This window comes from Amyelois transitella, chromosome 27, assembly GCF_032362555.1.
Source record: "Amyelois transitella isolate CPQ chromosome 27, ilAmyTran1.1, whole genome shotgun sequence".
Classification (NCBI taxonomy): Eukaryota; Metazoa; Arthropoda; class Insecta; order Lepidoptera; family Pyralidae; genus Amyelois; species Amyelois transitella.
In genome coordinates this window covers 2,411,110-2,433,840 of record NC_083530.1, presented here as the reverse complement: position 1 = coordinate 2,433,840, position 22,731 = coordinate 2,411,110, and the positions used below count along the sequence as shown (strand labels likewise).

Here is a 22,731-nt window from a genome sequence, read left to right as displayed (position 1 = left end):
GGAAGATCTTCCCTTTGGTGGCGGTCGAGTCGAATCATTCCCGCTACAGAGCTAATCGTATCAATCAATCAAAACAATTTCAATTTAGAATCTCAATACTATCATTAAGCCAAGCGGCTGAGCGTGGCCTTTCAGTCTTTTGATGACTGTTGGCTCTGTCTGCGCCGCAGGGGATATAGACATAATTAGATATGTTTTCTTACAAATCAGTGAAAATATCACTATATTTATGTTATTGACACTGACGTATGTCTCTCAAACTAACTTTTGACACCATTAATTAATATAGATGAGATATACGGCGCTGATGACTGAAGTTTGTCGTTTCCTGAACGGAATTGCTCTACAAAGCTAGATCATATATATATAATCACGTCTTTATCCCTAACGAGGTAGACAGAGCTTACAATCACGAAAAGACTTGAAGGCCACGTTCAGCTGTATGGTTTAATATATTTATTTTTAATTTTTTATTTAATAGGTATTTAATTAACTTTTTTCTTAACAAAAAATATTTACTAGGTAATTATTTCAATGTTTAATGATGATATTAAGTTTAAAATAGTGACTTATCTCAGAAACTACTGGTTCGAATTGAAAAATTCTTTTTGCGTTGAATAGACCATTTATCGAGGAAGGCTTAAGCTATATAACATCACGCTGCAACTATAAGGAGCAAAGAAATAATAGAATATTTGAAAAAAATCCTTGAGGGCTTCAATGATGCCCAAAATAACTATTCCACGCGGACGAAGTCGCGGGCACAGCTAGTTCTAAATATAGCCTTAAGCATACTCTCGATAAGGACTCGATAAAGCCTTTCCCCTTATTATATTTGTTTGCGAGAGGTCAAGGTTGGGTTCAGGATGTTCATTAGGTCACAAGGGGCTGTATACATATGGTTAAGTGCACACTGATTGAAATAAAATTCTGATACATATTATCACGTCTTTATCCTTAACAGACAGACAGAGCTAGACAGAGCTAACGGTTTAGAAAATAATGATAGGTTGGACTGTATGGATAGTGACAGGTTGCTGGTCCATTGTCTACCCCGCAAGGGATGTAAATGTGATCCCATTTGGTCTTAGTGTTAATAAATATGTGCTATTGTCCTTTCTAAAACGTGTGGCTCCCGGTACCAATACAAAAAAAAAAATAGGACCACTCCATCTATTTTCCATGGATGTCGTAAAGGGCGACTAAGGGGTAGGCTTACAAACTTGGCATTCCTTTTTCAAGGCGATGGATTAGCAACCTGTCACTATTTGAATCTCAATTCTATCATTAAGCCAAATAGCTGAACGCGGCCATTCAGTCTTTCCAAGACTGTTGGGTCTGTCTACCCCGCAAGGGATATAGACGTGACCATATGTATAAACTAATAACCGATATTTCATGATTTACCTGCTATTTGTAGCGGTTATGCAATACATGAAATCTTTGTTAGCGCGATTTAGACTCTTCGCTGCTATTGGCTGAGTGCGTCATTTTCTTCGCTATAATTGACAGTTAGTGATGTCGCCTAATATCTATCAGATGTCGCCTAATAGCTCAATTAATGACCTAGTCACATTATTTAGTCAGCAATTCTAAGAGTAATAATTTCTGTGAAGAAATGCATTGTGTGCACCGTTCTTAATTTCATCATTGGGAAAATGTATTGTTCCCGTCGGATAAATGATTTAGTGATGTAGGTACTTATAATTAATTTCACTCCCACATATCACATTACATTGATATTTTGACATAAATGAATATTTGTTCCATCGGAAAGTGGAACGCTCAATACATGCATGAATGAATGATTTAAAGTTATTATAACATTACGCAAATATATCTTACATTAAAGTATGTAGCGGGAGCGATGATTAGGCTCGACCGCCACCAAAGGGATGATCTTCCGCCAGGCTAGGTGTTATGCCTGGGGAACCGCGACTCCGATGTGGTTGTCAGGTTGTATTTATGCTTCAATCCGTGAAATCTTTGCTTGCCCGATTTAGACTTTTCGTGGTTTTTGATTTGTGGCGTCGCGTGATTTTATTTTTGAGACTTGTGGCGTATAAATGTTGCCACAAGTACTTAATTAACTTAAATAAATGCTGACTCCCTACATTGCCCTCTTAGGGGGTGGGCGAAGAAATTTTTGTTTACATGTTTTAAGGTTAACCAAACCTAACACAACAGAGATAGAAAATATATTCAAATCGGAGCAAAGTACGGTGACTAAGGGATATTACAAACTTGGGATTCTTCTTTTAAGCGATAGGTAGGCTAGCTACCTGTCACTATTTGAATCTCAATTCTATCGTTCTTTTTTGTGTTTTGTTATATTTGGCCAATCTTTCGGACAAATCTTTTCATTACTTAAAAGTAAAGGTACGTTTCAACTCAGGAAAACTAACTGTTTGCGTACATTTGTTCATCACGATTACTTACAGATAATGTGTGTGCGCAAATCTATGCAAAATTAATTACATCTAAGGTTCAAATATAATTGAAAACTTAGTCTGCACCTTAATAAAAGCTTTATAAGCAGGAATGAAATGATTTATTTTCAAACGCTGATAGGTAACTGATAGGCAGACTAAGTTCTTAAAAATATGATGTATGAATCTTAATTCATATATCATATTTTTAAGAACTTAGTCTGCAGAGTTATAAATGTATTCTTAGAAAAAAAACGTTAATTTAAGATGCACCTTAAATTAAGGTTTTTTTCTAAGAATATATTATAACAGATGTAATATTATTTTCTAGATAATCTCATTAGACCAGAAACCAGATTGTAGGCTACCTTGTTAGATGACCTTTAGCGGCTGACCGCAACATCGACTGGGCTGTTGATGAGCTAAGTTTCAAACTCTGGCTCACAGGTTCTCAAACTTAATGTTCCACGTAACTTATGCTAGAGAGCCGCCTCTATTAGTACATACATACATGCATATAGTCACATATATACCTTGCGGGGTAGACAGAGCCAACGGCTCTGTGAGTACGGTAACGGTAATATCTTGCAGTAGCCTGCAATTAATCTGGGGAACAATTACTGTCTACTGGATGCACAAGTATTAGAATTTCTGACAAAACGTATATAATGATGATCAATTAAACTGATTGATTTGAATGTGGTTTTATGTTTTGTGGTTTGGTTCAACTTAAAAACTGGTGTACAAAAATTTCTCCCCACATCCCTGTAAGGAGTAATACAGGATTGTCAGCTTCATTGTATAAGTTTCTTTTTGTGTATTGAAATTGTCAGTGAACAAAGTCGGAGCCAACAGCTAGTTTGTATTAAAATTGTTTGATAGATTATAACAAATTTGAAAACTACACTGTTGTTGAGTAACGTCTTAACGCTCTTAAGTAAATTTTATTCCCCAATGATTTAATGTCGTAACCCACTTTGAGAAACTCTGATCTTGGTATAAACGAAGTTTCCGATAGCAGAGACAGTATTCATTGGCTTTATAGATGCTGAGAAAAGATAATGTAGTTATGAGAACTTTTTACTCACAAACTTATTCTACTTCCACTCTGAAACGCTAACAGTTCTTCGACTTAATTTTTTTTATTTATCATAAAAAAACAAGGCTAAGTTGAAATTCTTTTTCAACTCCATCCAGCTAAATGTGAATTTTGAGCTTTGTAAATATTGGTTTTGTCTTCCCCGTAATAGATGAAGATGTGATATGCGTGTACAAGGTCTTAACTATTTGTTGAAGTGATTTTAAATTTGCTAATGTAGTTTCGATATGTGGTCTAGAGATACTCCTTTAGATAATTTTCCGAACGATAACGAACGATAGGTAATTAACTGAAATTCTCTTTTTACCCAAGCATAGTTTCCAACTTCTATTCATACTTCTATAGTACTTATTGTCATATAAATGCGAAGGTCTATCCGTCTGATGGTTTCACGGATAACCCGCTGTAAAGATTTTGACTATGTACATAGTAATTAATACATAAAACCACGCCTTTTTCCCGAAAAGAGCTTAAAACTTAGTTTTTTTAAATTTGTATGGATAATTTTAACCACGATCAAACATTCTAGAATACTTACAAACATAAAAATTCACATATCGAAATCCTCTTTAAATCTAGAATCTAGACTAATCTCAGTCTTCATGTATAAAATTTAAGCACATTTACATTCCATGTCATTACTATAACACGATTGCGCGCCAAATAATTTACATAAACTCAATTTGCCTCCTGAATACGGTAACAAATTTTTTGACACGTCTTCTCGAATTTTCTTAACAAGATTTCTCAAGTTATTTTCGTGCTGTTTGATCTGAACTTTCGGTGGGATGAAACCGATTTATAACATCATGTTTTTCACTGTCTATCACCCTCATTCCAAATATTTTTTTTAAGTACTGGTAAACTTTTTTTCAAAGTTTGGGTTCCAGAGCAGAACGCGGCCTTCCCTGAGGGATAAAGACGTGATTATATTATGTATGTTAAGGTCTATTTACGTTTTCATCTTGTCCCATCTCGAGGTAAAGGTTAATAAACCTTATTCACTTGGCAGTCCTAAAAACGATGGGCTATCAACATGTCACTATCTGAATCTCAATTCCTTCATAAAAGATGAACGTAGTCTTCGATACTGTTGACTATATCTACCCCGTTGGTATCAGTAATAAATGAAAAAAATGCAATCCAGAATGGCGGGCGTAAAGATAAATTAGAATCAGTCGTAAATACTCGACCGCCATTTTATGTCACCTATAATGAAATGGTCCGTGTAATGGCCGCCCGTTTTGTTTTTTCCGAACGAGTGTATTAATTAGATTTCTTTGTTTTGTTCAATGCGTTTTACCCAAAAAGCGAAAAGAAGTGAATGTTAAGAATGTAAATTTGTGGTTTTTTCAATTGATAAAGGAAATTAGGACAAAAATATGATAATCTAAGTACATCTATTAATAACAGTCGAAATGTAGAGATTCACATGTAATACCCGACATATAATTTGGCCTATAATGGCGACAGTATGCACCAACAGAAAAAATAATATGACCACTCCATATTTTCCCCATGGACGTTGTTAAAGGCGACTAAGGGATAGGCTAATAAACTTGGGATTCAATTCCTTCATAAAAGCTGAACGTAGCCTTCGATACTGTTGAATCTATCCACCCCGTCAGTATCAGTAATAAATGAAAAAAATGCAATCCAGAATGGCGGGCGTAAAGATAAATTAGAATCAGTCGTAAATACTCGACCGCCATTTTATGTCACCTATAATGAAATGGTCCGTGTAATGGCCGCCCGTTTTGTTTTTTCCGAACGCGTGTATTAATTAGATTTCTTTGTTTTGTTCAATGCGTTTTACCCAAAAAGCGAAAAGAAGTTAATGTTAAGAATGTAAGCTTTGTGGTTCTTTAAATTGATAAAGGAAATCAGGACAAAAATGTGATAATCTAAGTACATCAATTAATAACAGTCGAAATGTAGAGATTCACATGTAATACCCGACATATAATTTGACCTATAATGGCGACAGTATGCACCAACAGAGAAAAGAATATGACCACTCTATATTTTCCGCATGGACGTTGTTAAAGGCGACTAAGGGATAGGCTAATAAACTTGGGATTCTTCTATTATACCCAAAATAAAAAGGATCAAAGATGGAATGGCCCTTTTTATTTTGGTGCCAGGAGACACATGGCAAATTCAAATTGGTTTTTTTTTATACATACCTACACACCAAAACACACAACACATAATCCAACCAAAATATTATTTCAACAAAGCCGGGTTTAATTTTCAAAAATATAACAACATACAAGTGTTCGGCAGCCCTAAGAAAACAGACAGACCGCGTTTCCCTGAAACAATATTAATATCGCGCTATAAACTCATCGTTTACGATCTACGTTATGAACTGGGCGTGGATCAATCCACTAGATGTATGTGTGTGTGTATGTGATCAATAAAAACCGCGCCCAGTGTATCCCCAGCTTAATTATGAGTGACCTCATCTTGCGTCAGTTGGAATTATTTTTACAAGCTGTTTCAATATATGGGTGCCGTGTGGTTCGCCAATAAAAAAGAATAGGACTACTCCATCTTTTTCCTTTATAAACTTAAGATAACTTTAAGGCGATGGGCTAGCAACCTGTCACTATTTGAATTTCAATTCTATCATTAAGCTTAACAGCCAAACGCGGCCTTTTAGTCTTTTCAAGACTGTTGGCTCTGTCTACCCCATAAGGGATGGAGACGTGATTATATGTTTGAATGTGGCATGTCAAAGAAAAGGAGCATATTTGGAAACTCACACACACATAGGACATATCACATCTTAAACCTATAAGTGGTATAAGTGGTATCCTACAAGCCTCGAAGATCATGATTGATTAAGTTAATGATTCAATGATGAAATTCAGATAAATTTGTAGGTTACTGGCCCCATAACCTAAAGGAAGAATCCCATGTTCATGTATTTGGATTAACTTTTTACTTCGACAATGATTAAGGAGAATATATACATATACTACTCTGTCAAGAAAGTAGCAGGAAAAGATCAATAATACACAAACTGTTTGTTATTCATCCAAATTTATTTTATCACCTTCAAAATATGCTCCTTTAGAAACGATACACTTACGCCAACGAATAATCCAATCATCAAAACATTTTTTAAACGCTGTTTCCGGAATTGAGGTCAGTTCTCGCCGCGAATTCTCTTTTATGTCTTCTACCGATTGAAAACGGGTGCCACGAAGTGGTAATTTGAGTTTAGGAAAAAGAAAAAAGTCGGCTGGAGCCATATCTGGTGAATATGGTGGTTGCTCGATGGTATTTGTTGAGTGTTTGGTTAAAAATTCGTTCACAAATCTGGCCTTTTTCGTCGGATTTGCTCTCTTAAACGCCGCATAACACTCAAATAATATTCCTTATTTACCGTTTGACCTTCCGGCAAGAATTCCGAGTGCACAACACCGCGATAGTCAAAGAAAACAGTCAACATGACTTTGACTTTTGAACGACTTTGGCGTGGTTTTTTCGGTTTCGGTTCAGTTGGAAGGCGCCACTCCGAAGCTTGTTGACTAGTTTGCATGTCAAACTCGTAAACCCACGTCTCGTCACCAGTAACAATGCGTTTCATGAATGTTGGGTCGGAATTGACTCGTTCTAGCATGTCCTCAGCGACTCTCATGCGATTGAGTTTTTGAAAAAAATTCTGGTCTTTTGGGACTAGCCGAGCGGCAACATGTTTCGTACCCAAATTATTAGTTAAAATGGTACGGATCGACTCGTGAGATACAGAAAGTTCGGTGGCTATCTCTCTCAAAGTTGAATGAGGATTTTCAGTCACTATTTCCTTCACTTTTGCGATGTTAACTTCAGTTGCAGACGTTGATGGCCTACCAGAGCGAGGCAAATCTTCCATCACATCTCGACCGCTTTTGAACGCTTTGTACCACTCATAAGCACGAGTTTTTGATAAAGTCGATTCACCGTAAGCCTTCTGTAACATTTTCAGTGACTCCGAACACGATATTCCATTGGCAATGCAAAATTTAAGACAAACTCTTTGTTCGATGTTTTTATCCATTATGAAATTAGCAATACACACTAGATATGATATAACTAAAAATAGCACTGTATTTAATGTAAACAACAGATGCAACTCAAACTCCGCGCCAAAATGGAAAACAGTTGTGCCAATCTAACAACAACAAAAAAAACAAAAATTTGAATTTGGTACCATAAATAAATAATCCATTCCCGATACTTTTCTGACTGAATGTATTATACACCGTCGCTATTAAAATTATGGGAAAGTCCATTGTTTTCTTAATTTAATTTAAAGTTAACATATTTTCTCTTTCATAAAAAAAAAACTATCGGTTTTATAAATCTTTTAACTCACGGAATTCAAGGTTTGACCAACATTTCCAATATTATTTTGTTTTTTTTTTAATAACACACGCTCAAATTGAAATAGTGTGTAAATATAACGAATATTACTCGTATTTATTTGCTTTTTCATCAAATAAAGTGCTGTGTGCATAGCTAAGGGCTATCAGGATTGATTAAATCCGTGCTGGATGTACCGTGACCGTGTGGTCTCTGTTATTTTAGAATATGATTCCATCGATGTCTTTTGTTGTCAAAATTTTAAAAATGTTATTTAATAACTAGCTGTAGAATAGTTATTTTGGGCATCATTGAAGCCCTCAAGGATGAATAATTTACCCCGTTTTTTTCACATTTTCCATTATTTCTTCACTTCTTCAATAGTTGCAGCGTGATGTTATAAAACCTAAAGCCTTCCTCGATAAATGGTCTATTCAACACAAAAATATATTTTCTATTCGGATCAGTAGTTCTTGAGATTAGCACGTTCAAACAAACAAACTCTTCAGATTTATAATTTTAGTATAGATTTAGTTGTCACGATTCGTATAAATTTGATAAAAAAAAAGAAAACAACATATTGATATTTTGCAATTTTTTTATTAAGTATTACATATTTTAACATAAACTATTTGATTCGCCATGGTCCAAGTCACAGATTTAAAAAATGCATACATTTTCTAATTAATATAACAAAAAGCATTGAATATTCTTTGTTGCCTTGTCTAGAAATCCATTTATTATAAATTATGTATAAATAATATATATATAAACATTTTACCCTATAACAAATTAAATTTAAACATTAGTAACTCTGATTGACTACATATTTTTTTACACATCAAACTAATTTAGTTTTACACAATTCGTTTATTTTATTTACAAAAAAATTCTGTATTTCTAGGTAAACTAAAATAAAAACACATTTATTATATAATTTTTATTTACAGAAACATTTTTATTAGATACTTTTTCAAATGGGGGCTCGCCATTTACAGGCCTTGTGACCAGCTCATCAATTTAATTTTCATATTATTGTATATAGAAACACCAAATAAATAAATATAATAGTTATATATTTTATATATATGTATACCTTCAATTTACATTTTTAGATCAGGTGATCACACGGCCGTCAAAAAAGTATCTTATTAAAAAAATTAAAAAGCCGTCAACTACTTTTTTTTTTTAAATAAGACTTTCACAAATATATCAAAAACATTGATATGTCTACAATTATACAAATAGGCCATCTAAAAAAGAAAGTTGCATTATTATAAAATATATATTTACAATTTTATTACTTATCCGTACAGATTATTATACAATTCTTTTTTAATTTTGATTCGGTAAATAAATACAGGTTTTCAAAAAAAGAAAGTCTTTGACTGTTCAATTTTTTTTAGGTACTTTTTCATTTAGGTGTTTTTAAACGTATTTTCTCAAATAAAAACTGAAAAATATAAAAAAAACCTGATTTGACAGTTAATTTCCGAATCCCATTGCACATAGCTCACGAATCACGTATTTAAAGTACAGTTTCATTAGTGCAAGTCCTAGGCCCGTTGACGAGGGAATATCTACTAGATCCGCCATTTTTCCTACTAGTAACAGCTCCCCTAATAAACAACTCTTTGAAAGTCTCCCTGAACTGTCGCGACATACCGCAGTATATTGCAAAGTTGATCGGATAGGAAACTATGATGAAGAAATTGGTGATCAAAATTAGTATGTTGGCGATATGGTAGTCCAAAATTTCGACTATGGTACTAGATATAATGTGTAATATAGTAACTACAGCGACAGGAATTTCGACCAATAGGAAGACGGTTACGACCACAATAAGCATCAACGTTGTGCAATTTGAATCTCTCAATTTCTTGCACTCGGACTTTCTGTTTTCCTTGAAAAGTTTTTGTCTGTTTATCTGCGCTGTTCTCATTGCCCTGAAGAGGAGGACGTTGAGGACGACCAAGGATGTGCAGGGGATCAGATGGACGAAGAGCACTCGGAAACCGAAGTACGAGATGAAATAGGCGTCCATTGATAAGGTTTGAACCCACGGCGCCATTTGCATCTGAAAAGAAAGTATTTATTAAAACCGTAAATTATTTGTTTATTTATTAGTGCCGTGTGGTTCCCGGCACCAATGGAAACCCGGACCACTCCAATTTTTCCAAAGAATGTCGTAAAAGGCGACAATTGGATAGGCTTATAAACTAGGGATTATTCTTTTAGGGGATGGGTTAGCAACCTGTCACTATTTGAATCTTAATTCTATCATTAAGCCAAACAGCTAAACGTGGCCTTTCAGTCTTTTCTGAAGACTGTTCACGAACGACTAGTCTGAAGACGACTCTGTCTACCCCGCAAGGGACGTCAATAAAATAAAAACGTGATTGTTTGTATGTATTGCTATACTGTAATCATACTGTAGTTTCTCAGATTAATCATATTGTTTTTTTTTCTTTTCCATACATATGTATAATCACGTGTATATCCCTTACAGGGTAGACAGAGCCGACAGTCTCGAAAGCACCTCCTCCATTACTGGCCGTAGAAAACTCAAACCTGAATCCCCAAAATCATTTTTGTAATTATCTTACCCGGCAGACTTCTTCAAAGTGTCCCCTCCAGAAAGTAACATGGGGGACGTACTGGCGGTCGAAGAACCTTGGGAGCTGGTGGAGAAAGGCCGCTATGCCGATGTAGATGAGGCATTTCATCACGCGGGGCATGGTGCACCTGGTGAAGAAAAAAAAAACATAAACAAATACAGTGTGCCGTGTGGTTCCCGGCACCAATAAAAAGAAGAATAGGACCACTCCATCTCTTTCCCATGGATGTCGTACAAGGCGGCTAGTAGCGGTAAGGGATAGGCTTACAAACTTAGGATTCTTTTTTAGGCGACAGGCTAGCAACCTGTCACTATTTGAATCTCAATTCTATCATTAAGCCAAATAGCTGAACGTGGCCTTTTAGTCTTTTCAAGACTCTTGGCTCTGTCTACCCCGTAAGGGATATAGACGTGATGATATGTATGTATGTATGTAAACAAATACAGCTCAATATGGTCTTTTTGTTTTTTCGAGACTGGCTGGCAAGGGATGTAGACGTGATTATATGTACATACATAAAACATATATGTTTTTTACATAAAGAAAATTATATATATATTATTCATTCATATAATCACGTCGTTATCCCTTGCGGGGTAGACAGAGCTAGCAGTCTTGTAAGACGGATACCTAGGCCACGTTTAGCAGTTAGGCTTAATGATAGAATTGAGATTCAAATAGTGACAGGTTGCTAGCTCATCGCCTAAAAGAGTCCCAAGTTTATAAGCTTATCCCGTAGTCTCCTTTCACGACATCCATGGGAAAGAGATGCAGTGGTCCTATTCTTTTTTTTTATATTTTTGATAGGAACCACAGTGCAATTTTTATGTATGTTTATACAAATTAAAAAATAGTTTTGTTAGGTAACAAAAATATTTATTATTTTTAACAAGTTATAGGAAGTTAATTGCTTGTCGCTATTATTCTATGCCTTTGTTAGTTTTCAGTTTAAAACTTCCACAAATCCTGTTTTTCTGAAAATCTTCTCATACGCCCCTTTAAAAACAAAGATAGCTAAGATTCATCTTCATCCCTTGCGGGTTAGCCAGAGCCAACATTCTCGAAAAGTTTGTAAGGTCAGTGACATATTTCCAGCCCATCGCCTTAAAGAATAATATTATTGTTATTAATCTCTAGTACCCTTTGAGTGATTGATATAAATCATGGTTACACTCACTCATATTCAGGTCAAAATGTTGAATCGTTACTTCAAGGAAAATCCATAGACGTAATACCGACGTACATAAAATATTTTAAAAATAAAATTTTACAACTCTTTAACAGCTTTGCGGTAAACGCGTGAAAGTGTTTCATATGTCTATGGTACTCGTAAGTGTATAAAATTTTATAATGTGGCTTATAAATGTTAAACGAAGTTGCGTAAATATATACTACTAGCTGTGCCCGCGACTTCGTCCGCGTGAAATATTTATTTTTCATTGAAGCCCTCAAGGATGAATTATTTTCCCTGTTTTTTTTTTTCACAATTTTCATTATTAAAGTTGCAGCGTGATGTTATATAGCCTAAAGCCTTCCTCGATAAATGGTCTATTCAACACAAAAATAATTTTTCAATTCGAACCAGTAGTTCCTGAGATTAGCGCGTTCAAACAAACAAACTCATCAGCTTTATAATATTAGTATAGATAAACTCGCTTGAGCCCGCGTGTTCGCTCGCGCGCAGTCGCACAACAGTATCAGCATTATTTTAGGGTTACTTATTATCACTGAGATTTCTTTGTCTGTGAGATCTAAGATTTCTCAATACAATTAACACAATTTTTTCAAGTTACAAACATTTACAAACATTCGAGGCCTCTGTAGCAAAGCGGTAGTACGCTTGTCTGTGACACCGGAGGTCCCGGGTTCGAATCCAGGCCAGGGCATGATGAGAAACGAACTTTCTCTGATTGGCCTGGGTCTTGAATGTATATTTATATAAGTATTTATTATAAAATATAGTATCGCTGAGTTAGTATCTCGTAACACAAGTCTCGAATTTACTTCGAGGCTAACTCAATCTGTGTTATTTGTCCCGTTTATATTTATTTATTTTTGTAATATTTAATTGAAATGAAATATTACAAAATGATGATGAAATTGGGCTGGTTATAGTTCGTTATAGTTAGTTACAGTTCTCTTTGCATTGGGAAACTAATCTGTAAGAAATTATGGAAAAATTTGTACTAGATAAATGTACCTATTCTCTTAGTCGCTTCTTACAATATCCACGGGAAAGAAACGAAAATATTATAAAGAGCGGGAAACCACAGATTATAATAAAAAAAAAAATGACCTCACCATAAACAAAAGACAATGGCATAATACAAACCAATAATAAACCGACACGTTCCAATTTTAAAACCGTCCTACAATCAATGTTTTTCTACGATAGGAAAAATTCTATTTCCAATGTTTGCGGCGCGGACTCAAGACAATATTTGCATTCCCGGGGAAGCAATGCAGCCAACTGTCAGGAAACTCTTGTATAAGGGGAGTTCATGTGATTTCAAGTTTAATTTTTTTTTTATTTGCTGGCGTACGCCCGCGGCATTGATATGGTAGGTACACGTTGTCCTTTAAAGCATAGAAAAGATAGGGATTTTTTTTTACTTCCAATTCAGTATTTAATTCTACAGGTATTAAAAGTGCACGTAACGTACTTATAGTTACTTGCGCGTTTGATTCCTACCTGTATTATTTATTAATTGTTTAATGCAATGTAAAAGTTTGAAATCAGTATTTATTCCTAAAAATGTGCCAAATGTCATTTAAAATTTTAATTATATAAAGCGTAAAAATAATTAACAAACAAACATAATCATAGTCAAAGTTTGTATAGGTAATTTTCTTTATTTTTGTACAAATATAACATCTTTGTTCCTTACGGGGTAGACAGAGCCAGTAAAGACAAAAAGTCTGAAAAGCCCCGTGTTATTAAGATTCAGATAATGACAGTTGCTTACTCATTACCTTGAAGAAAAATTTAAAGTGTGTTAAAATATCCCTTGATTAGCTTTTACAGTCTGCACGAAAAGGAAATTATATAGGGCATTCAAATGTATAATTTCTTTGTTTTTTACGATGTTCATACAAAAATTATAACGCCACTTAAAGTTGCACCTCATAAAAGGTTGGAGTAAATATACCTGTTACTTTACGGAGAAGGGTGATTCTTTACTCTTTGAAATTTCAAGTTGTTAAAAATCTTTTTTTTACTATGGAGGGATATTTAATTTGATTGAGCTTAGTTAATTTATAGCTATGATACATACATACATAAAATCACGTCTATATCCCTTCCGGGGTAGACAGAACCAACGGCCTATAACTATGATACTATAATTAATGTAAAAACCTTATTACACAAGGGTTTATTTAGCCAACTACAATAAGAGTTATGCTTAGTTTGTTTGTTTGTATAAAATTAACATACATGCATAAATATAATCACGTCTATATCCCTTGCGGGGTAGGCAGAGCCAAAAGACTAAAATTGGAAACAATTATTTTTTTATTTATACAAATAACATTCATTTTTTGGTTCTGCTACTTCGGTACTAAGATTTTTTCATACGATATAATGAGAAGTTAATGTACTATTTTTGTCCCACGTTACATTAAAATCAATGACGTTAACTTCAACTAAGACTTCTTCCATAAAATTGTAAATATGACCTATAAAATTTCAAGTGAAAAATATAAACTACAGTCTTTATGCGTTGTATGACAGGCTAACAACCTGTCACTATTTGAATCTCAATTCTATCAGTCTTTTTAATACTGTTGGCTCTGTCTACCCCGCAAGGGATAAAGATGTGATTATAAGTATGTATGTATGAAAGTGAAAAATACTACAGAATAACCCCAATATAAAAGCGTACCTTTCACGGACGAAAATGTGTTCGTATTTTTTTCACTTAATTTTTTTATCCGCTCGTAAATGATTTTCGCTGTACGTCTTAACATATTATTTATTTTGCATCTCAAAGCACCTCAATAAAAAAGTCTACAGTATATCTTTTTTTTTATTCATGATGTTATTCTACCTATATATATCTTCTACCTATATACATACATGAATGCTTCCATAGACTTTGCCTACCTCAATGAGAAACATGCGTGATGGTATGTAGGTATGTATGTATGTATGAATACTTATTCGGTCTAAAATTCTTCACGTCTTGTAACTATTGGCTCTGTCTACCCCGTTAGAGACATTTAATTGATTTTACAAAGATTTCAAGGTTCATAACTTAAACACACCCAGTTTTTATTATACTATTTCATTCAAGTATATATAAAGTATCAACGGTTTTCTACGTAAAAGTTTAATATTTCTTCCGACAAACCCGTAATAGTAATAAACCATTTTATGATGTGCCTTTATGAAACACAATAATTCAATATGGCTGCCACAAATTATTTTTACGTGACAAAGGACCCTTGGCTTTTAGGCGTTCTAAAGATTATACGATATAATTATAAAGAAGGATAGTCCTTTTTAAAAATAAAATAATACCTATAATGAGGCGAACATGTAACAATAGAAGGGCTTTTAAACTTAATTATCCCCGATGGAAATAGAGGGGTGTTATAAGTTGTGACTTGTCTGTCTGAACGTCCCCTAACGCGACATTTTCTTAAAAAAATATTACTTAATATTAATTGAGAATGAGTTTCTTTTATTATTTATTTCAATGGAAATTATGATTTGTGTTAGGGGTTTCAATTTTTTTATATTTTTTTTGATAAATTTGACTTTTAACTGCAATAGTCGCAACTGTTGGCCTTATTTACACTGTGAAGGATAAAGATATGTGTATTTTCCAAACTGTTGGCTCTGTCTTACCCATATGGGGTAAAGACGTGATATACGTATGTATGAAAGTATTTGAAGCTTACCGTACATAGCTCAGTGGTTAATATGCTAGTTCACGTATTTGCCCAAGATTAGTCCGTGGGTAAAATTTAAATTTAATTTAATCTCCTTTTTAAAGATCTCCCTGGGAAAATTGGGTTGGTAATATGAATATTTAAGGTTTTTTTTTAAGTGGAAACTTATGCTTTTTTGTGATGGGTAAAAAATGCTAAGCTAGCGTCAGAATACGTGACCTGATCGAAAATTCATGTTATTTTACACTGATAATATGTCAATGATTCTGGGAATTCTGTTAATTGGGGAACCTAGAGATAAATATTTTACAATTCGATCGTATAAACTATAAAGGCAACACGACACGCCTTCTATAAATCATTACACTGTTATAACTCTATGACCGTATCTAATATTATTCTCACAAGAAATTTTCATTTTTTGCGATGAAATGCTTTCATAATGGCGACTAATTATTGTTTAATCATATTTTCATATTCGCAGAGCACTGAATTAATTGAGACTTGTGCCTTTTAAAGGTTCTGTACTTCAAAAGAAAAAGGCTATCCAAATAGAATAACTTGTGTTATTTTTATTCTATTCTTCTAAAAGGGTTCACAGTAAGGAGCATATGTAGTTGGCGAATAAAAAGCGTGACGTGCAGAGCGGTACAGGTTCAAATCCTGTCTCACTCGTGTGTCACCAATGGCATTTTTCAGATTTACGGACATATCTAAGCTTCAATAAATAAATAAATAAATATAATATATACGGGACAAATTACATTGATTGAGTTAGCCTCGAAGTAAGTTCGAAACTTGTGTTACGAGATACTAACTCAACGTTACTATATTTTATAATAAATACTTATATAGATAAACACCCAAGACCCAGGCCAATCAGAAAAAGTTCTTTTCTCATAATGCCCTGGCCGGGATTCGAACCCGGGACCTCCGTTGTCACAGACAAGCATACTACCGCTGTGCCACAGAGGCCGTCAAATGTTATTACTGTAATGGAAAACATTGTGAGAAAACTTCCACATTAAGGCAATTGATGTGTCATCATGATTCAATTTGCATACCGGCTACTTTTGAATAGGACCACTCCATATCATTCCAATGGATGACGTAAAAGGCGATTAAGGGTAAGGCTTATAAACTTGGGATTCTCCTTGTAGGCGATGGGTTGAGCCATACAGCTGAACGTGGCCTTTAAGTCATTTCAAGACTGGTGGCTTTGTCTACCCCGCAAGGAAGACGTGGTTTGCATGTAGTACATAAGTTCTGCTTTCTTCTAAATAAATGCCTTTAATCTGCCTCCACAGCGGTCGGCTAGATACCATAAAACCATGCCTTCCTATGTATGTGAAAATGAATTACGAACAAACATACAACTTTAACTCAAACTACATTTGTAATACTATCAAATGGCAAAGGTATATATTATCTACTGTATTGTAACATAAACGTGCATTTCTCAAATGGCCGACATACCGTGCGTCGTAGCACAGAGTGCAGTTGGCGTCTGCATACCACAGAGCATTAAGGCGGGAGAACTTTATTTTTGGGTAACATACATACATATAATCACGTCTATATCCCTTGCGGGGAAGACAGAGCCAACAGTCTTGTAAAGACTGATAGGCCACGTTCAGCTATTTGGCTTTAAGTTAGAATTGAGATTCAAATAGTGACAGGTTGCTAGCCCATCGCCTAAAAGAAGAATCCCAAGCCTACCCCTTAGTCGCATTTTACGACATCCATTAGAGAGAAAAGAAGTGGTCCTATTCTTTTTTCTATTGGTGCCGGGAACCATACGGCACTTTTTGGGTAAAAAGAGAAAAAATATGTAATTTTTTAAATTTGGTTTTTATATTTTTTTTATAGTATATTTTATCTTATTTATTTTTGTTGGTTACAACCTAATTCTTCTTTGCTCATTTCACTCATACACTAATAATAATATTTAAAAATATATGTCGCTCAGGAAGTGACTTCACCCCTTTGTAAAGAACACATGTTATTTTAAATATATATATATTATATATATTTAAAATAACATTATATATATATATATATATTTAAAATAACATAGGTTCACTTCCTGAGCGAGGTACATACATGTAACTTTACTAATTTTATTCAATAGTTCATTATCTGTTATTAATTGTGATGCAATAAAGTGTTATTGTATTATATCGTTTTGTATTATCAACTTGCAATTTCCAATAGTTGTATTATATATAATTATTATCAAAAAGTTTTAATGACCCAAGTTTCTGTGCAATCCATGAAGTCACAATTTACCGTTAATAATACCCTCCCTTTTGAAAGGAGGGCAAAACAATTAAAAAGAGAAAAATCGCCCCGGCGACAAGTTTATCGGCAATTGAAAATAAACCTCTTAAAGTTGGACGAAACTCCTAAAGGTTTTACAAATGGGTCGGGGGTCATAGACAACTTGTCTTTATTAGATCTCGCATTGTGAAATACGAGTAATATTATGTACTACTAAAAGTTTGTTTGTTATACATAATATAAAGTTAATAAAATTGTTATACATAATATAAAGTTAATAAATTAGTTAATAAAGCTAAGTCGCTTTCCGCGTCTGTGTGTATGCTTATATCTTTAATAGTACATAATGGATTTTGATGCGGTTTTTTATATTATACATATATGTCCCTTGTGGGGTAGACAGAGTCAATAGTCTTCAAATGACTGATCGCCCACGTTTAGCTGTTTGGCTTAATGATAGAATTAAGATTCAAATAGTGATAGGTTGCTAGCCCATCGCATAAAAAAAGGATCCCAAGTTTGTAAGCATATCCCTTAGTCGCCAAAATTCAAAAATTCAAAATTAAAAATTTTTATTCATTATTATAGGATACTATTATATCGCTTAATAATTGTCGTATGGTTTAACAACATTGGTTGACGTCAAATAAATTACTTAAAAACTAAGTTTACTGCCGCTTCCAAGGCGTCAGTGCAGAAGAAGCGGTAACAAACTGCACTGCAGCATTTTCTTCAACAACGTCAACTTCACAATATTAAATTATACTTTTACGACATCCATGGGAAAGAGATGGATTGGTCCTAATCCTTTTTTTACTCGTGCCGGGAACCACACGGCACATAAAAGCTGTAACTCATAAAAGCTGTAACTCATTAAAGCTGTAACTCATAAAAGCTGTAACACTTTTACTTTGTAAATTGACGTCCGATGAAAATGCTGCAGTGTTGTTTGTTCCGCCGCTTCTTCTACACATGCGCTTTGGAAACGGTAGTAGTTATAATTAGTTTTAAGTTAAGATCGTGACGTAATAAGTGTTACCTTGTATCCAATTTTGAAAATAAATCTATTCTATTCTAATGTTATCCATTTCGATTGCGGTCAGTGGTACTTTACTTCTCAATTAATTGTGAAACTCGAGCCACTCCCAGACATATTGTTTCCATCAATTCAATGTTTCGGGCGGCCTAACGGATAGTTTACGTGGATTGGGTGTTAAAGCCTCCTTTGTTAGGATCTGCCTATCGATTTTGTTTGGGGCAGTGCTTATTTGAATGTGTTTGTTGGAAAGTAGTTAGAGTAGAATAGAATAGTTTTATTTTCAAAATTGGATACAAGGTATCACTTATTGACGTCATATAACTTAAATCTAATTATAACAACTACCGCTTCCAAAGCGCATGTGTAGATGAAGCGGCGGAACAAACTACACTGCAGCATTTTCATCGGACGTAAATTTACAAATATAGATCTCTTAAATCTAAATCGTGGATGAATGCACATTGTCTACATTAAAAACATGAATGAATGTAGAACTAATTATGTCAATACGAATATTTCGTCGAATAATTAAAGATAAAATAAAATACATATGTTCACACTGTACTTGTCGTCACTGTATGTTCTTTTGTTACGCGCTGTTTTACTTCATTACAGCGTCGTATGGTCAAATTTAATAATACTTCGTCGTATGGTCAAATTTAATTAATCCATCCATACATATAATCATGTCAATATCTCTAGCGGGGTAGACAGAGCGAGCAGTCTTGAAAGACTGTCAGGCCACGTTCAACTGTTAGGCTTAATGATAGCATTGAGATTCAAATCGTGGCAGGCTGCTAGCCCATCGCTTAAAAGAAGAATCTCAAGTTTATAAGCCTATCGCTTAGTCGCCGTTTACGACATCCAAGGCGAAGGGATCGAATGTGGAACTATTAGCACATGGTACAATAGCATAATAAGTACTTTTTATCGCAAAATTTCCAATAGGGTGCGAAGCGCCGGGGCGCATTTAGTATCCCATCAATGTTGCCAACTCCAGCAAAGAGTAAAACTGCAGATATGCTTGAAAAAAACTGTAGAAAACTGTAAATATCAAATTAAAAAACAGTAAATCTACATCTTTATCGATTTATCATTTTATTATTCAATGATAGTAATAAATAGAATAGTGCCGTGTGGTTCCCAGCACCAATACAAAAAAGAATAGGACAACTCCATCTCTTTCCCAAGGATCGTAAAAGGCGTCTAAGGGGTAGGCTTATAAACTTGGGATTCTTCTTTTAGGCGATGGGCTAGCAACCTGTCACTATTTAAATCTCAAACCTATCTTAAAGCCAGAAAGCTGAACGTGGCCCATCAGTCTTTGCAAGACTGTAGGCCCTGTCTACCCCGCAAGGGATATAGACGTGATTATATGTATGTATGTATGTAAATCTACATCTTTATCCTTTTATTATTTCGTATTATTTAATGATAGTAATAAATAGAATTGACAATACCGTATTAAAAATCATGAAATTATCAAAGGTATAAAAATGCTAATCCAACAGTTCATAAAATGCGACTAGCGATTTTTTAGGAAGCTTCCCTTGAAAATTAAAAACTGTAGATTCCGAGGCATCAACTAAAAACTGACAGAAAATAACTGTAGATCTACAGCAAAGACTGTAAGTTTGGCTACGCTGTATCTCATATAAACAAGTCTCGAGCTAACTTTGGGGTAAGCTCAATCAGTGTAATATGTTCCAACACATTTATTTATCAAGTTAAGCTGAATTTCCTCAAAACATGTGTGTTTCTTATTACACAAGAAATGAGGAAGGGTAATGCAATATGCAGTAAAAACTATTGGGCGTTGTTAACTTTTATAAAACTGGGATTAAGCGCGGTTGCTTTCTCAAATAAGACTTTCCTCATCATTTCGTTACGCGATGTTTGTGTTACATATTATCACGTCTATATCCCTTGCGGGGTAGGCAGAGCCAACTGTCTTGAAAAGACTGGAAGGCCAAGTTTCGCTTGATGGAATTGTGACTCAAATATGTGTGACGCCCAAAAGAAGAATCCCAAGTGTATTTGCCTTTCCCTTAGTCTCCATATACGACATTCATGTGGAAGATATGGAGTGGTCATGTTCTTAAGCGCCAGGAACCACACGGCACACACAGTTATTATCACAACATAGTATAAAGCATTTACGTCCGTTACTATGTCTGTGTGTATGATATCTAGGTATATGTATATTTGTATATTAGAACTTTAAAACTATCTACACACCAGATTTTGATGCAGTTTTTTTATTGATTGAGTGCAAAGCCGGGGCGGGTCGCTAGTGAATCCTACTAATATTATAAATGCGAAAGTTTGTGACTATGTCGGAATGTCAGTATGGATGTTTGTTACTCTTTCACGCAGAAACTACTGAACCGATTACGATGAAATTTGTTATTTAACAGAATAATATAGGCTACATTTTATTCCGGAATTCCCGCGGAATTGATAGGGTTTCCATGCGGACGAAGTCGCGGGCGGCCTCTAGTTAAAATATATATATATGCCGTGCCGTGTGGTTCCCGGCACCATTACAAAAAAGAATAGGACCACTCCATCTCTTTCCCACGGATGTCGTAAAAGGCGACTATGGGATAGGCTTATAAACTTGGGATTCCTCTTTTAGGGGATGGGCTAGCAACCTGTCACTATTTGAATCTCAAAGCCAAAGCCAAAGCTGAGCGTGGCCTATCAGTCTTTTCAAGACTGTTGGCTCTGTCTACCCCGCTAGGGATATAGACGTGACTATATGTATGTATGTATGTATGTTACTTACCAAGTTCGAGCGACTGGTGCGTGACACACGTAGATGTACCTCTGGACAGCAAGGGCCAATGTCAGCCAGATGCTGGCAGTGTGAAACATGGCAGGTATTACCTGAGGACAAACAGTGTTTATAAGTACCTAAATAAATACCATCCAGCAGTGCCGTGTGGTTCCCGGCACCAATACAAAAAAGAATAGGACCACGCCCATCTCTTTCCCATGGATGTCGTAAAAGGCGACTAAGGGATACGCTTAAAAATATTAAACTTAAGATATGTAGATAAGTACATAGATAATTCATTTATTTGATTTGCTACACACAATTTACAATTTCATATGGAATACAAATTAATAAGGGTGTGAGTTGCAGCAATACAAATTAAATTAAACCATACCACCATGCCGTGTGGTTCCCGGCACCAATACAAAAAAGAATACGACCACGCCCATCTCTTTCCCATGGATGTCGTAAAAGGCGACTAAGGGATAGGGCTTACAAACTTGGGATTCTTTTTTCAGGCGATGGGCTAGCAACCTGTCACTAGTTGAATCACAATTCTATCGTTAAGCCAAATAGCTGAACGTGGCCATTCAGTCTTTTCAAGACTGTTGGCTCTGTCTTCCCCGCAAGGGATATACACGTGACCGTATGTATGTATGCATGTACCATCCAGCATTAAAAGAAGAATCCCAAGTTTATTAAACCTATTCCTTAGTCGCTTTTTACGACATCCATGGGAAAGACAACCAACGAATTTGAATGTATGATGACGTGTTTTGGCAAATAAATTATCTTTAACTGTAAAGAGATGGTGTGTTCTTATTGTGAAGTATTTGTGAATTGACGTTGTTGATGAAAACACTGCAGTGTAGTTTGATCTCCGGCTTCTTCTACATTTTTGAAGCTTTTGTAACTTTTTGTATATATAAATAATCAATTCACGTCAATACTTTTATATCGTATATTCTAAATTAAAAAAAAATACTCGTAAAGCAAAATTACTTTTAAAGCTTAACGCGAGGAAACATTATGGGGGGTTACCCTCAAAATCTATTTTGTATTCCAAGAGAAGATTCATTCGCATTTCAGCGGCTAGCTGCCAATCAGTTAGGTACATAGTTATTTAAATTCTAACCGATACCACAACAGAACTTACGTTCATGGACGGAGTAAAGGCGACTAAGGGATATGCTTATTAATTTGGGATTCTTCTTTTAGGGTAACAACCTGTCACCATT

General features: G+C 34.9%; 1 protein-coding gene across 1 annotated transcript in view; it reads right to left on the bottom strand.

The window, feature by feature from the left end:
- Window positions 1–8,510: 8,510 nt before the first annotated feature.
- The window catches only part of LOC106142168 (sex peptide receptor), an 80,878-nt gene continuing 66,657 nt past the window's right edge, over window positions 8,511–22,731 (bottom strand). The window contains exons 5-7 of the mRNA XM_060952075.1: window positions 21,503–21,603; window positions 10,488–10,626; window positions 8,511–9,958 (exon numbers count right to left, since the gene is read on the bottom strand). Coding sequence (XP_060808058.1) covers window positions 9,410–9,958; window positions 10,488–10,626; window positions 21,503–21,603 — 789 coding nt within the window. The 3' untranslated portion in view covers window positions 8,511–9,409. The remainder of the gene's footprint in view (window positions 9,959–10,487; window positions 10,627–21,502; window positions 21,604–22,731) is intronic.